The sequence below is a fragment of the Sander lucioperca genome, chromosome 10 (assembly GCF_008315115.2).
Source record: "Sander lucioperca isolate FBNREF2018 chromosome 10, SLUC_FBN_1.2, whole genome shotgun sequence".
Lineage (NCBI taxonomy): Eukaryota > Metazoa > Chordata > Actinopteri > Perciformes > Percidae > Sander > Sander lucioperca.
In genome coordinates this window covers 2579087-2591956 of record NC_050182.1, presented here as the reverse complement: position 1 = coordinate 2591956, position 12870 = coordinate 2579087, and the positions used below count along the sequence as shown (strand labels likewise).

The 12870-nt window shown below is 44.2% G+C and overlaps 1 protein-coding gene across 1 annotated transcript in view; it reads right to left on the bottom strand.

The window, feature by feature from the left end:
- thbs3a (thrombospondin 3a) overlaps positions 1–12559 on the bottom strand; it is a 57842-nt gene extending 45283 nt beyond the window's left edge. Inside the window, 2 exon segments of the mRNA XM_036006359.1 lie at positions 2725–2931; positions 12280–12559. Coding sequence (XP_035862252.1) covers positions 2725–2931; positions 12280–12361 — 289 coding nt within the window. The 5' untranslated portion in view covers positions 12362–12559.
- Positions 12560–12870: the final 311 nt, after the last annotated feature.

Genomic DNA, 12870 nt, shown 5'->3' with positions numbered 1-12870 from the left:
ACACACACACACACACACACACACACACAGACACACAGAAGATTACAAATAAAAATATTACGGTGTAAATCCTCCATCATACCAGCAATGCTCCAAGGTCCAAACACGCCTGGCTTTTAAAGGGAATGGGAGATGATCTCTGATTGGTTGATTCCATGTTACGCCCAAAACACACCTCTGATTAATGAAGACACTAAGTACAACCCTTTAGAACCATGCACCCGGCACACGGACACTTTTTTCCGCCGTCAAACTAGCAAAAGTGGATTTGGACACGCCCTAAACACACCTGCAGATCGCAGGTTAGATCGTTAAAATAGAGCTCTGAGATCCATTCTGGATTTAATGAATCGATATTGGATCATTAAAATCCCCCCAAAAAAGCCAGCCCTAACAAAGACTACTCAAAGTTCAACATCAGATACCAGAGAAAGGTTTTCTTGTGACCCATCACAGACTTTCTCTCGTTAACGTTGATTTCGTGCTGCTGTTAAACCCAACGAGCCCCAGATGTCTCAACTCATCCAGAGGAAAGTATCGTCCTCTAAACTTCAGCTGGATAGGAACTATTTTCTGCTGATGTGACGCACAATGTTCAGATATTCAAAAATCCCACAAAACTTTATTTGAAATTCCAGCAAAAGGTCTTAAAGTTTTCCAAAGATAAACGTGTCAGGGTGCGGCTGTGTGTAACATGAAGGAGCAGATATGTACAATATTTCCATCCATAAAAACATGGAGGAGTCTGCGGTCTGAATATTTCACTGAGTGGAAACTCAGATGTTCTGATGTTCATGTTAACTGGATGGACTTTAAATGGTAATTTCAGGGTTATTGTTTCAACCTGGACCCTATTTTCCCATATTTTTGTGTCTGAGTGACTGATGAGAGCAACAATCTCTGAAACTGGTTCAGTATTAATCAGTTAGAGTCACTAAAAGTTCTGTTGTTGCTGCTCACAGACTCAGATTATTATTATTTGTGTCTGACAACATTATGAAAGGATCTCTACAGAGATAGACCTTTTAGTTAAAGAGTAAGATCCTTTTAGTTTAACATGAAACAGCCCTGAAATCACCATCACCAAACCCACCAGACTCCATGTAAATAATCAGTACTTTTATCATCGTAAAACACACTTCATTCAAAGTGGACAGAAACTAAATAAAACTATCAAAGTCCGTCTTGGTTCATCTTTCCACTGTTCCAACAATCACCACTCTGGTTTGGTTGAAATAAACCCTTAATTCACCCATTTACATGTGGAAATACACTGGCTCTATACACACTAAAAGTCCTGATTATTTACATGGAACTAAAAGGATCTTACTCTTTAACTAAAAGGTCTATCTCTGTAGGGATCCTTTCTATAATGGAACAGTTTCTGCAATAGGGAACGGTTTCTCTGATAGGGAACGGTTTCTGCGATAGGGAACGGTTTCTGCGATAGGGAACGGTTTCTGTGATAGGGAACGGTTTCTCTGATAGGGAACGGTTTCTGTGATAGGGAACGGTTTCTCTGATAGGAAACGGTTTCTGCGATAGGGAACGGTTTCTGCGATAGGGAACGGTTTCTGCGATAGGGAACGGTTTCTCTGATAGGGAACGGTTCTGATAGGGAACGGTTTCTCTGATAGGGAACGGTTTCTCTGATAGGGAACGGTTTCTGCGATAGGGAACGGTTGCTGCGATAGGAAACGGTTTCTGCGATAGGGAACGGTTTCTCTGATAGGGAACGGTTTCTCTGATAGGGAACGGTTGCTGTGATAGGAAACGGTTTCTCTGATAGGGAACGGTTGCTGTGATAGGGAACGGTTCTGATAGGGAACGGTTTCTGTGATAGGGAACGGTTCTGATAGGGAACGGTTTCTCTGATAGGGAACGGTTGCTGTGATAGGAAACGGTTTCTCTGATAGGAAACGGTTTCTCTGATAGGGAACGGTTTCTGTGATAGGGAACGGTTCTGATAGGGAACGGTTTCTCTGATAGGGAACGGTTGCTGTGATAGGAAACGGTTTCTGCGATAGGGAACGGTTTCTGCGATAGGGAACGGTTTCTGCGATAGGGAACGGTTGCTGTGATAGGGAACGGTTTCTCTGATAGGGAACGGTTTCTCTGATAGGGAACGGTTCTGATAGGGAACGGTTTCTCTGATAGGGAACGGTTTCTGCGATAGGGAACGGTTTCTGCGATAGGGAACGGTTTCTGTGATAGGGAACGGTTCTGATAGGGAACGGTTTCTCTGATAGGGAACGGTTCTGATAGGGAACAGTTTCTCTGATAGGGAACGGTTCTGATAGGGAACAGTTTCTCTGATAGGGAACGGTTTCTCTGATAGGGAACGGTTTCTGCGATAGGGAACGGTTTCTCTGATAGGGAACGGTTCCTGCGATAGGGAACGGTTTCTGTGATAGGGAACGGTTTCTGCGATAGGGAACGGTTCTGATAGGGAACGGTTTCTGTGATAGGGAACGGTTTCTGTGATAGGGAACGGTTTCTCTGATAGGGAACGGTTTCTCTGATAGGGAACGGTTCTGATAGGGAACGGTTTCTCTGATAGGGAACGGTTTCTCTGATAGGGAACGGTTTCTCTGATAGGGAACGGTTTCTGTGATAGGGAACGGTTTCTGTGATAGGGAACGGTTTCTCTGATAGGGAACGGTTTCTGTGATAGGGAACGGTTTCTGTGATAGGGAACAGTTTCCAACGCGGCTCTGGAGTCACCTTTGTTGATCTTCCCCATGACGGCGACCTCCAGGTACTTCCTGTTGTCCTGTTTGCTGTAGACGCCCAGCAGGACTCCGCCAAGCTTCGCCGGCAGCCGAAAAGTGGACACAACGTAGACGTCAGTGAGCGCGCTCAGACCGGCCGACAGCTTCTCCACGGCCGCCACGCTCTGCTTGGAGTCCTGGAGACTCAGCACGTCGATCACTGGGGGAACAACAGGCAGAAGAGCAGCTTTACATCGCACCATCAACCAATCTCAACGAATACTTTGGAGTACTGCAGGGGGTACGTGATCTTTTTGCAAACATGCTCATTTAAAAATATGTCGTGCATAATTCCTAAAATAACTATACTATAATAATGAATGAATGAAGTGATGGATTCTGAACATTTGAAATGTAGCATTTAAATGTTTTTCAGTTACAAGGTTGTTGTTGTTTAGTAGGGCTGCAACTAACGGTTATTTTCATAGTCGATTAGTTGTTTGATATATAAAAATGTCAAAACATGGTGAAAAATGTGGATCAGTGTTTCCCAAAGCCTAAGAGGACGTCCTCAAATGTCTTGGTTTGTCCAAAACTCAAAAGATATTCAGTTTACTGTCCCAGAGGAGAGAAGAAACCAGACCCACGTGACGCGTTCATCCAATCAGTTGCCGGTTTTCATTTTGGGGCGACAATCCAGATTAGCACCGCCTGCTGTGGAGACTAAGGCATGGATACCCGACCCGAGCCCCACGGGTCCCGACGGGTCGGGCCAGGTTCGGACAGATATTTAGAAATTATGGTCGGGTTAGGGTCGGGGTCGGTCACATTAGCGCGATATGGCATTTGTTGTAAAATGGTGCTGCGGCTCCTTTAAGAGAGCTCAGTGTGTGTGTGTGTGTGTGTGTGTGTGTGTGTGTGTGTGTGTGTGTGTGTGTGTGTGTAAAGTGGGCAGAAGAGAGATAGAGAAAGAGGAAGCAGACGTGTAGATGCGACCGGAGCAGAGTTGGTGTAAGTTTAAGTTTTGTACACAGTGTGTGTGTGTGTGTGTGTGTGTGTGTGTGTGTGTGTGTGTGTGTGTGTGTGGTGTCCGAGATAAACTCCAGACTGAAAACCAAGTTCATTCATCGTCTCACCAGAAACGGGATTTTAACCCCGACGTTATATAACGTCGGCCCTGGAGGTAACCAGTCTCCCTGGTTTTCTGATCACGGTCGGAAAAGAAGCGATCAGGAGAGGTTAACACGTTGAACATTTTAAATTAAACAGCTGATTAACGTGAGCTTGTTGCCCCGTGTGCGCTGATGACCTCATCTGTTGACATTTCCGAATGCCTTCCAGTTGCTTAATAGCGGGCTTTCCACACAAACAAACGTACAATGTGTCATTAATATGAGAAAAAATTAGATTTTAACTGTGTCGTACTCAGGTCAGGCTCGGACATAAATATCATAATGCCTGACGGGCTCGGGCTGGGTTCGGACAGAAAAATTCGGCCCGATCCAGGCTCTAATGGAGACGTATTACATCTGGTCTCTTCGGTGTGTTCTGAGGAACTTTCTGGACCAACTCGGGGACACTGATCAGTCCGACTGGCTTTACTGCCGACTGTCGGCCATCTGCTCTGTGTGTCGGAGCCGTTAGCTTCTACGCTGTTAAAAAAAAGTTGGTAGAAATACGGGCTAATATACTGCGTTAATATGAAGGTGATTTCTGTATTTTGAATTTTGGATTAACAGAAATGTGTGTTAAAGGTACAGAGGATATACTTTAAATTTAGAGAATTTTCTCAATTTGGATTAACAGAAGCGTCTGTAAACTTAACGGAAAAGGTACTGGTCGTTTTCTGCCAGGACATTATCTGTTTCTCTACGGCGTATTACGTCTGGTCTCTTCGGTGTGTTCTGAGGAACTTTCTGGACCAACTCGGGGACACTGATCAGTCACACCGGCTTTACTGCCGACGGCCGGCCGTCTGGTTGGTGTGTCACGACCTTAACAAGCTGACATTTGAGCAGAGTTCTAGTCTATTTATAAACATGTGGTCAATGCAGGAAGCTGATTGAGTGCCATCCCTTTTTATACATATTCTAGTCGGTTTATTAATTACCTGCGATAACCCACATGCCGTTGCTGTGCTCATTAATTTGCTTTTCCTAGGACAGTCAGAATAATTCCAATCTATGTTGAAGTCACCCATTAAGTACGTTTCAAGAGTCATACTACTAGCATGATCTAGCATATCACATATTTTGTCCAAATACCAACTGTTAGCATTTGGAGGTCTGTAACAGCAACCTATGAGTATTGGCTTAAAGGTATAGTGGAGAATTTTGGAACTAACCCGGGTGGATCATCAAAACTATTGGTCCTCCTAGTTCTCGTGGTCCTCGTCCCCCTCGGCCTCTAGGCGCACCCCTAGATCTTGGTCGGGATGAACAAGGCACGGGCTCGTAGTCAATATCAGATCCCACAAGACTGGACCGGTGGCGAGTCTGACATAGTGGAAAAAGTGCAAATCTTCTTTTGGAAAGTAGGCTTGTATGAGCCATGCCGACAGCAACTTGTAAACAGAGCGTGCACGAGGAGAACTAGGCTCGTGCACGCTCTCTCGTGCACACGTTTAATAGGCGTTCCCACTCGGGAGCAGGTAGAGTGTTGCGCATGTGCATTTTTTCAAAAAGTGGAGAGGGCGGTTCTTTTCTAAAATTCGGGAAAATCCTCCACTATACCTTTAAGATGTTTCAGACTAACTTTTAGCCAAATTACTTCAATACTAGAATACATTAAATCTGGCATCACTTTGACAGGCATATGATGTTGAATATAGATAGCAACTCCTCCATATGCATTCCTGTTCAATCATTAGTCTGAATGAGTTTCGGACACTGCCAATATGTGCAAGTTATTTGGTTGCAGTATATCTGTTAAATCACTCAATTTATTCCTGAGACTGCATATATTAATATGGGCAATTTTAAGACCTTTCTTTGGTGGTTTATGTAACATACCAAAGATCACTATCTTTTTTTTTTTTTATTCTACTTTTAGATTCCATGTCGGAGCAAACGGTTTACAGAAAATGACTATTCATTCATATTCATGGATTATAAGAATAGTTGAAGATTAATTTAATAGTTGACAACTAATCCATTAGTCTTTGCATCTCTATAAAAATGCCTGTTTTTACAGTGGACCCTGGTGTGATGGGATTAGTCTGTCAGCTCTGCAATAAGCTGTAACCCCACAGATCAATATCAGTACCTGATCAAAATTCATATTGATTGTGAATCAGGTCTCAGATGTGGGTGTAACGACCCTCAGTTCTGGTTCAGGCTCTAGTCATCTCACGTCTAGACTAGGGGTGCATTGATATAGGCCTATCCACTCAATATCGTTATCACATTGCGCAAAATTATATCCAAATTGTCGCAATGGGCCTATGTCACGCACAGAGCTGTGTCTTTTCATTATGGTTGCCCGTAGAGACGATGTCAGTTTGTACTCTTTCTATTTAGCTGTTGCTGCAGATTAATCGATTCCTGAGTAGTTTCCTCTTCTTATATATCCTTCTTACATACCATCCTGAGTGTTTTCACCCTGTGATGTGAAGCTGCTAGTTGATCTGTATGATCCCATGAAGTGGCGTATGTATGACACGCCAATTCGTATTCCATTTAGGCGTGTTATCAAGACGCATACTCGCATTTTAGCGTGTTTATCAACGCAATTCGTCCGTCATTGACCTAACATTACGAGTGAATTTTCAACGTAGCGAGTAGAATAAAGGGACGCAAATCCACGGATGGGTAAAACACAGGACTTTCACCCCGCGTGTGGCAATTTTCAGCCGTTTTTTGTTTTTTTTAAGCCTTCCCCAATGTTTCTTTTCCTAAACCCAACCACTTATTGTTTCCCTAAGCGTGTTTGTCGTTATTTTCCGTGTTTTTGTCGGTTTTTTTTGTGTTACTAAAGCCTTTCCCACTGTTCTTTTCCTAAACCCAACCTTTTTTTATTTTTTTTTACATGCGTGACGTTGTTCTCGCGATAGTACGTCACGTTCTCGCGATAGTACGTCACGTTCTCGCTATAGTACGTCACGTTCTCGCTATAGTACGTCACGTTCTCGCTATAGTACGTCACGTTCTCGCGATAGTACGTCACGTTCTCGCTATAGTACGTCACGTTCTCGCAATAGTACGTCACGTTCTCGCTATAGTACGTCACGTTCTCGCTATAGTACGTCACGTTCTCGCTATAGTACGTCACGTTCTCGCTATAGTACGTCACGTTCTCGCAATAGTACGTCACGTTCTCGCTATAGTACGTCACGTTCTCGCTATAGTACGTCACGTTCTCGCTATAGTACGTCACGTTCTCGCAATAGTACGTCACGTTCTCGCTATAGTACGTCACGTTCTCGCGATAGTACATCACGTTCTCGCGATAGTACATCACGTTCTCGCGATAGTACGTCACGTTCTCGCTATAGTACGTCACGTTCTCGCTATAGTACGTCACGTTCTCGCGATAGTACGTCACGTTCTCGCGATAGTAGGTCACGTTCTCGCGATAGTACGTCACGTTCTCGCGATAGTACATCACGTTCTCGCGATAGTATGTCACGTTCTCGCTATAGTACGTCACGTTCTCGCGATAGTACATCACGTTCTCGCGATAGTATGTCACGTTCTCGCTATAGTACATCATGTCGTACGCCAGGTTTGCTGCAAAGCATATCCCTCCGCCCAAGTAGCAGGAGTAGCAGAGCTTCACCTTTCTGAGAATATAGTTCCCAGTATGTATACGGTTAGAAGATGGCTGTGTGTCATGCGACCTTGTTATTTGTACACGCTGTGACTCTACAAATCACAACATGGAAATAGGAACATGTTGGCGTTATTTTGTCACTTATTGGGAGCAGTAGGCTAGATGGAGCCGGTTACCTCCAGGATCTGTGCTAAACTAGGCTAGATGGAGCCAGTTACCTCCAGGATCTGTGCTAAGCTAGGCTAGATGGAGCCAGTTACCTCCAGGATCTGTGCTAAACTAGGCTAGATGGAGCCAGTTACCTCCAGGATCTGTGCTAAGCTAGGCTAGATGGAGCCAGTTACCTCCAGGATCTGTGCTAAGCTAGGCTAGATGGAGCCAGTTACCTCCAGGACCTGTGCTAAACTAGGCTAGATGGAGCCAGTTACCTCCAGGATCTGTGCTAAACTAGGCTAGATGGAGCCAGTTACCTCCAGGACCTGTGCTAAACTAGGCTAGATGGAGCCAGTTACCCCCAGGATCTGTGCTAAGCTAGGCTAGATGGAGCCAGTTACCTCCAGGATCTGTGCTAAACTAGGCTAGATGGAGCCAGTTACCTCCAGGATCTGTGCTAAACTAGGCTAGATGGAGCCAGTTACCTCCAGGATCTGTGCTAAGCTAGGCTAGATGGAGCCAGTTACCTCCAGGATCTGTGCTAAACTAGGCTAGATGGAGCCAGTTACCTCCAGGATCTGTGCTAAACTAGGCTAGATGGAGCCAGTTACCTCCAGGATCTGTGCTAAACTAGGCTAGATGGAGCCAGTTACCTCCAGGATCTGTGCTAAACCAGCACAGATCCTGGAGGTAACCGGCTCCATCTAGCCTAGTTTAGCACAGATCCTGGAGGTAACCGGCTCCTAGGCTAGATGGAGCCAGTTACCTCCAGGATCTGTGCTAAGCTAGGCTAGATGGAGCCGGTTACCTCCAGGATCTGTGCTAAGCTAGGCTAGATGGAGCCGGTTACCTCCAGGATCTGTGCTAAACTAGGCTAGATGGAGCCGGTTACCTCCAGGATCTGTGCTAAGCTAGGCTAGATGGAGCCAGTTACCTCCAGGATCTGTGCTAAGCTAGGCTAGATGGAGCCGGTTACCTCCAGGTTCTGTGCTAAGCTAGGCTAGATGGAGCCGGTTACCTCCAGGATCTGTGCTAAGCTAGGCTAGATGGAGCCAGTTACCTCCAGGATCTGTGCTAAGCTAGGCTAGATGGAGCCGGTTACCTCCAGGATCTGTGCTAAGCTAGGCTAGATGGAGCCAGTTACCTCCAGGATCTGTGCTAAGCTAAGCTAGATGGAGCCGGTTACCTCCAGGATCTGTGCTAAGCTAGGCTAGATGGAGCCGGTTACCTCCAGGATCTGTGCTAAGCTAGGCTAGATGGAGCCGGTTACCTCCAGGATCTGTGCTAAGCTAGGCTAGATGGAGCCAGTTACCTCCAGGATCTGTGCTAAGCTAGGCTAGATGGAGCCGGTTACCTCCAGGATCTGTGCTAAGCTAGGCTAGATGGAGCCAATTACCTCCAGGATCTGTGCTAAGCTAGGCTAGATGGAGCCGGTTACCTCCAGGATCTGTGCTAAACTAGGCTAGATGGAGCCAGTTACCTCCAGGACCTGTGCTAAACTAGGCTAGATGGAGCCAGTTACCTCCAGGATCTGTGCTAAACTAGGCTAACGGTGGAACCGTCAGACAGAGTTATGACACCCAGTGAGATGAGAAGGGTATGTATGGACTTATCTAACTCTGGGGGATACGGGGAATAAGACAAACTCCCAATAAGTCGGCGTGTTCCTTTAAGATATTTCTGTCCGTTAAAATCTCATGTTTTTCTGATACTAATGACACATTAGGTTAGGTTACTTTATTGGTACCCGTAGGTAAACTAGTTTTACAGTCTAAGAGGCAGGACATCCTTAAAACTTTGTAGACCACAACATAACATTAAAACATATAAAAACAGGTAGTAAAACATGGATAAAAAGGAATAGGAAATAGCATGACCAAAGTGCTTGTGCGTTTTGTGCTGCAAATAATTTTACCGTTTGTTTAACAGAGTGATTGCCGCTGGTTTTTAAATCTTGTAGTTCTGTAACCAGGAACTCTTAGCCTCCGTCCAGAGGGGAGAGACTGGAAGTCCCTATTCAGAGGGTGTAGGCTATCTTCTTTGATAGCCGTAGCTATCCGCTGTACTTGTTTAGCATACAGGGATGGGGGCTGCAGCTGGGACTCCCCAGTCAGCTTACTTGACCATTTTACTATTTGGTTTAGGCGATTCTTGTGCTTGACTGAAACACACCCAGACCATGCCACTAGGGAGAAAGATATAATGGTTTCGATAAAAACAAAAAAAACATCATATCTTTCTCCTTAGTGGCTCGGACACACATGTCTGTGTGTTTGTGTGAAAGCTGTCATTAAGCAGCTGTAGGAAGGCTTTCGGAAATGTCAACAGATGAGGGATCAGCTCACACGGGGCAACAAATCACGTTAACACAGGCACGCACATACATACATAGTAAGCTGTTTTACATTTAAAATGTCAAATGCCCGTTGGGTACCGTTGGGTCCCGACGGGCTCGGTTCGGGTATCCATCCTCTAATACCGATAGTTTGGAAAATGCCTAATATCGGCCGGGCTCTACAACTAATCATGCAACGAAATCCCGACTGTTTGCTGTCCTGGCTCCTAAATGGTGGAACGAGGTCCCTGTTGACGTCAGGACGGCCGAAAGCCTAGTCTCCTTTAGCGCTATATAACGTGCTTTATCTAAACACGCTTGGTCGGGACTATTGCCGTCCCTTTAGCGCTATAAGTAAACGTCTTGGTCGGGACTATAGCCGTCCCTTTAGCGCTATAAGTAAACGTCTTGGTCCGGACTATTGACGTCCCTTTTGACGCAGTTATGTTAATGAAAAAGTCTTTGGTGGGCGTACGTTTCTGTGACACGCGGGAATAACGGGATGGTTGAGTTTAGGAAAAGGTCGTGGGTGGGCGTACGTTTCCGTGACACGCGGGAAGAACGGGACTAGGGTTGGGTATGGTTTGGTTTTTTTCCGATACCGGTGCTAAAGCGGTACTTTTAAAACGGCGCGGTGCCTGAACCGATACTTTTTAAGAAAGTAAAAAAAAAAAAAGAAGAAAAAAAAAGAAGGGTACTAAACAACAGTCGGCGACATGTAAGAACAACTTGTTTATTACTACGACCATATGGTCAAAATTAAATGATTTAATAGTAATGTAATAACTATAACTTATAATAAACAATAACTTATTTCACCAGTAAATTGCTGTTGAATGACAAAAACAACCACCAGATGGGAAAAGGGTATTTTACAATAACTTTGAATGCACCGCGAGGCTGTAGGTTACCAGTTTCAGTGAACGCACCGTCTGTGTTTCTCAGACGTCGTCATCTGCTGCTGCAGAGCAGACTGTTGAAATACAGTCACACTTTACACTGTTTAACGTTAGCTGTCAGCATTTAACCTGTTTAATCCAGCTGCTAGCTAAAGCTAGGCTAACGTTACCTGCTGTTGAGTGGAGTGGAAAGTCAGGCACCCAAATTTTCCTTCTTATTCGGTCTCGTTGCTACCATTTAGGTCGGAACCGGTGCCCTAATGGCACCGCGTTTCGGTACTCAACCCTAAACAGGACGGTTGAGTTTAGGGAAAGGTCGTGGGTTCTTCCGACGCTTTTTTCATCACATCAGACGCTGACAGCTATCGTCCACACGTCCATATTTTACGAATTCGGAGTGAGAATGGCTTGTTTCATATTAGGAACGATGGTTTAACTATGTCACATCTAATTGGCCTGATGGTATTTCTTTATTTTACTGAATATGCTATGTTGAAAAGATTACTCCGTCTGTAGGCTATATAGTTTTGTCTTTTTTAGTTGTTGTCTTAGTTGTATTTTTTTATAGTTTATAATCTTTTATTAACACTTGAATATATATTTATCATATTTTTGTACACACAGTCTTTGAAAAAGCTCTATCTTAAAGCTAATGTACTTGCACTAACTACTTAATTGGAAGTCACTTTGGATAAAAGCGTCAACTAAATGACATGTAATGTAACAGTTTAAATATACTTTATATTTAGTTTATAACTGTGTAAAAACACATTGATTTCAAAGGTTTACAGCTGTGGTTAGCTAGTTGCCGAGTTGACTGATTAATCCTGTCACACCAGGGTCCATTGTAAAAACAGCATTTTTTTTTTTTAAAGCTGCAGAGATTAATCGATAGGTTGTCAACCAATACATACAGCACCAACTACTTCGATCAGTCATTTTCTTTATGAAAACATGGCAAAATCCTCTTATTCCAGCTCATCAATGTGTATATTTTCTAAAATATGTGTATATTGTTTATTAATTTTCATGTCAAATGCACATGCAGTTGGACTTTGCTGAGACAATTAAAAACCGTGTTTTCACAGTGGACCCTGGTGTGACAGGTTAATCTGAATCTGATAACTCAGTCAAAAACACCACAAATCAATCAATATCGGTTTTATACAACCTATGATCAATATCCGTATCGATTCTGAATCGGCTGTCAGATTAATGACAATGTTTTTTTTAATGAATTGTCATGTTGAATGCTGGACTTTACTGAGACAACTTAAAACCCGTTTTTACAGTGGACCCTGGTGTGAGAGGGGTGTTTTCACGTTGAATTAAATGTGTGAAATCAGACTTTTAACGTAACTTTTGAGTGACGCAGCCGCAGTTTAACGTTAGCTCGGTGTTGTTTACTTACCTTGAACGTCCAGTCCGTCCGGTACTCCCGCCGTAAGTCCAACACAGATGACAGACAGCAGAACCGGGAGAGTCCAACCCATGTTTGGCGTCCAAAGTAACGGTTCGGGAGACAGAACCTAACGTAGAGAAGCGGGAGCTGAGAAGGAGCGCGAGGAGAACCGGAGCCGGAGAGAGAACCAGCCAACGGACAGAGCAGGAGGGTTCACGAGCTCCGCTGGAAACTGCTGCTGGCGCGCGCGGCCGCGGCGCGCTCAGCTCTCCAAACGGCTTGTGCGCGCGACGCAGAGTGACTGGCGGTGATTAGCATAAAGCGCGCGAGTGAAGAGAGAGACTGTCAAGTATATTTTACACTTAATGAAGTCTTTTTTATTTTTTTTTGTTAAAATTATTTAATTTAAAAAGGAAAACAAACACACTACATATGTTTATATATTATTATAAATATATACATTAATAAATAAAGGGATAAAAACCGTGAAGTGATGAAACAGTGGTTCCCCATCACCAAACCCACTAGACTCCATGTAAATAATCAGGACTTTTAGTGTGTATAGAGCCAGCATATCTCCACCAGACTCCATGTAAATAA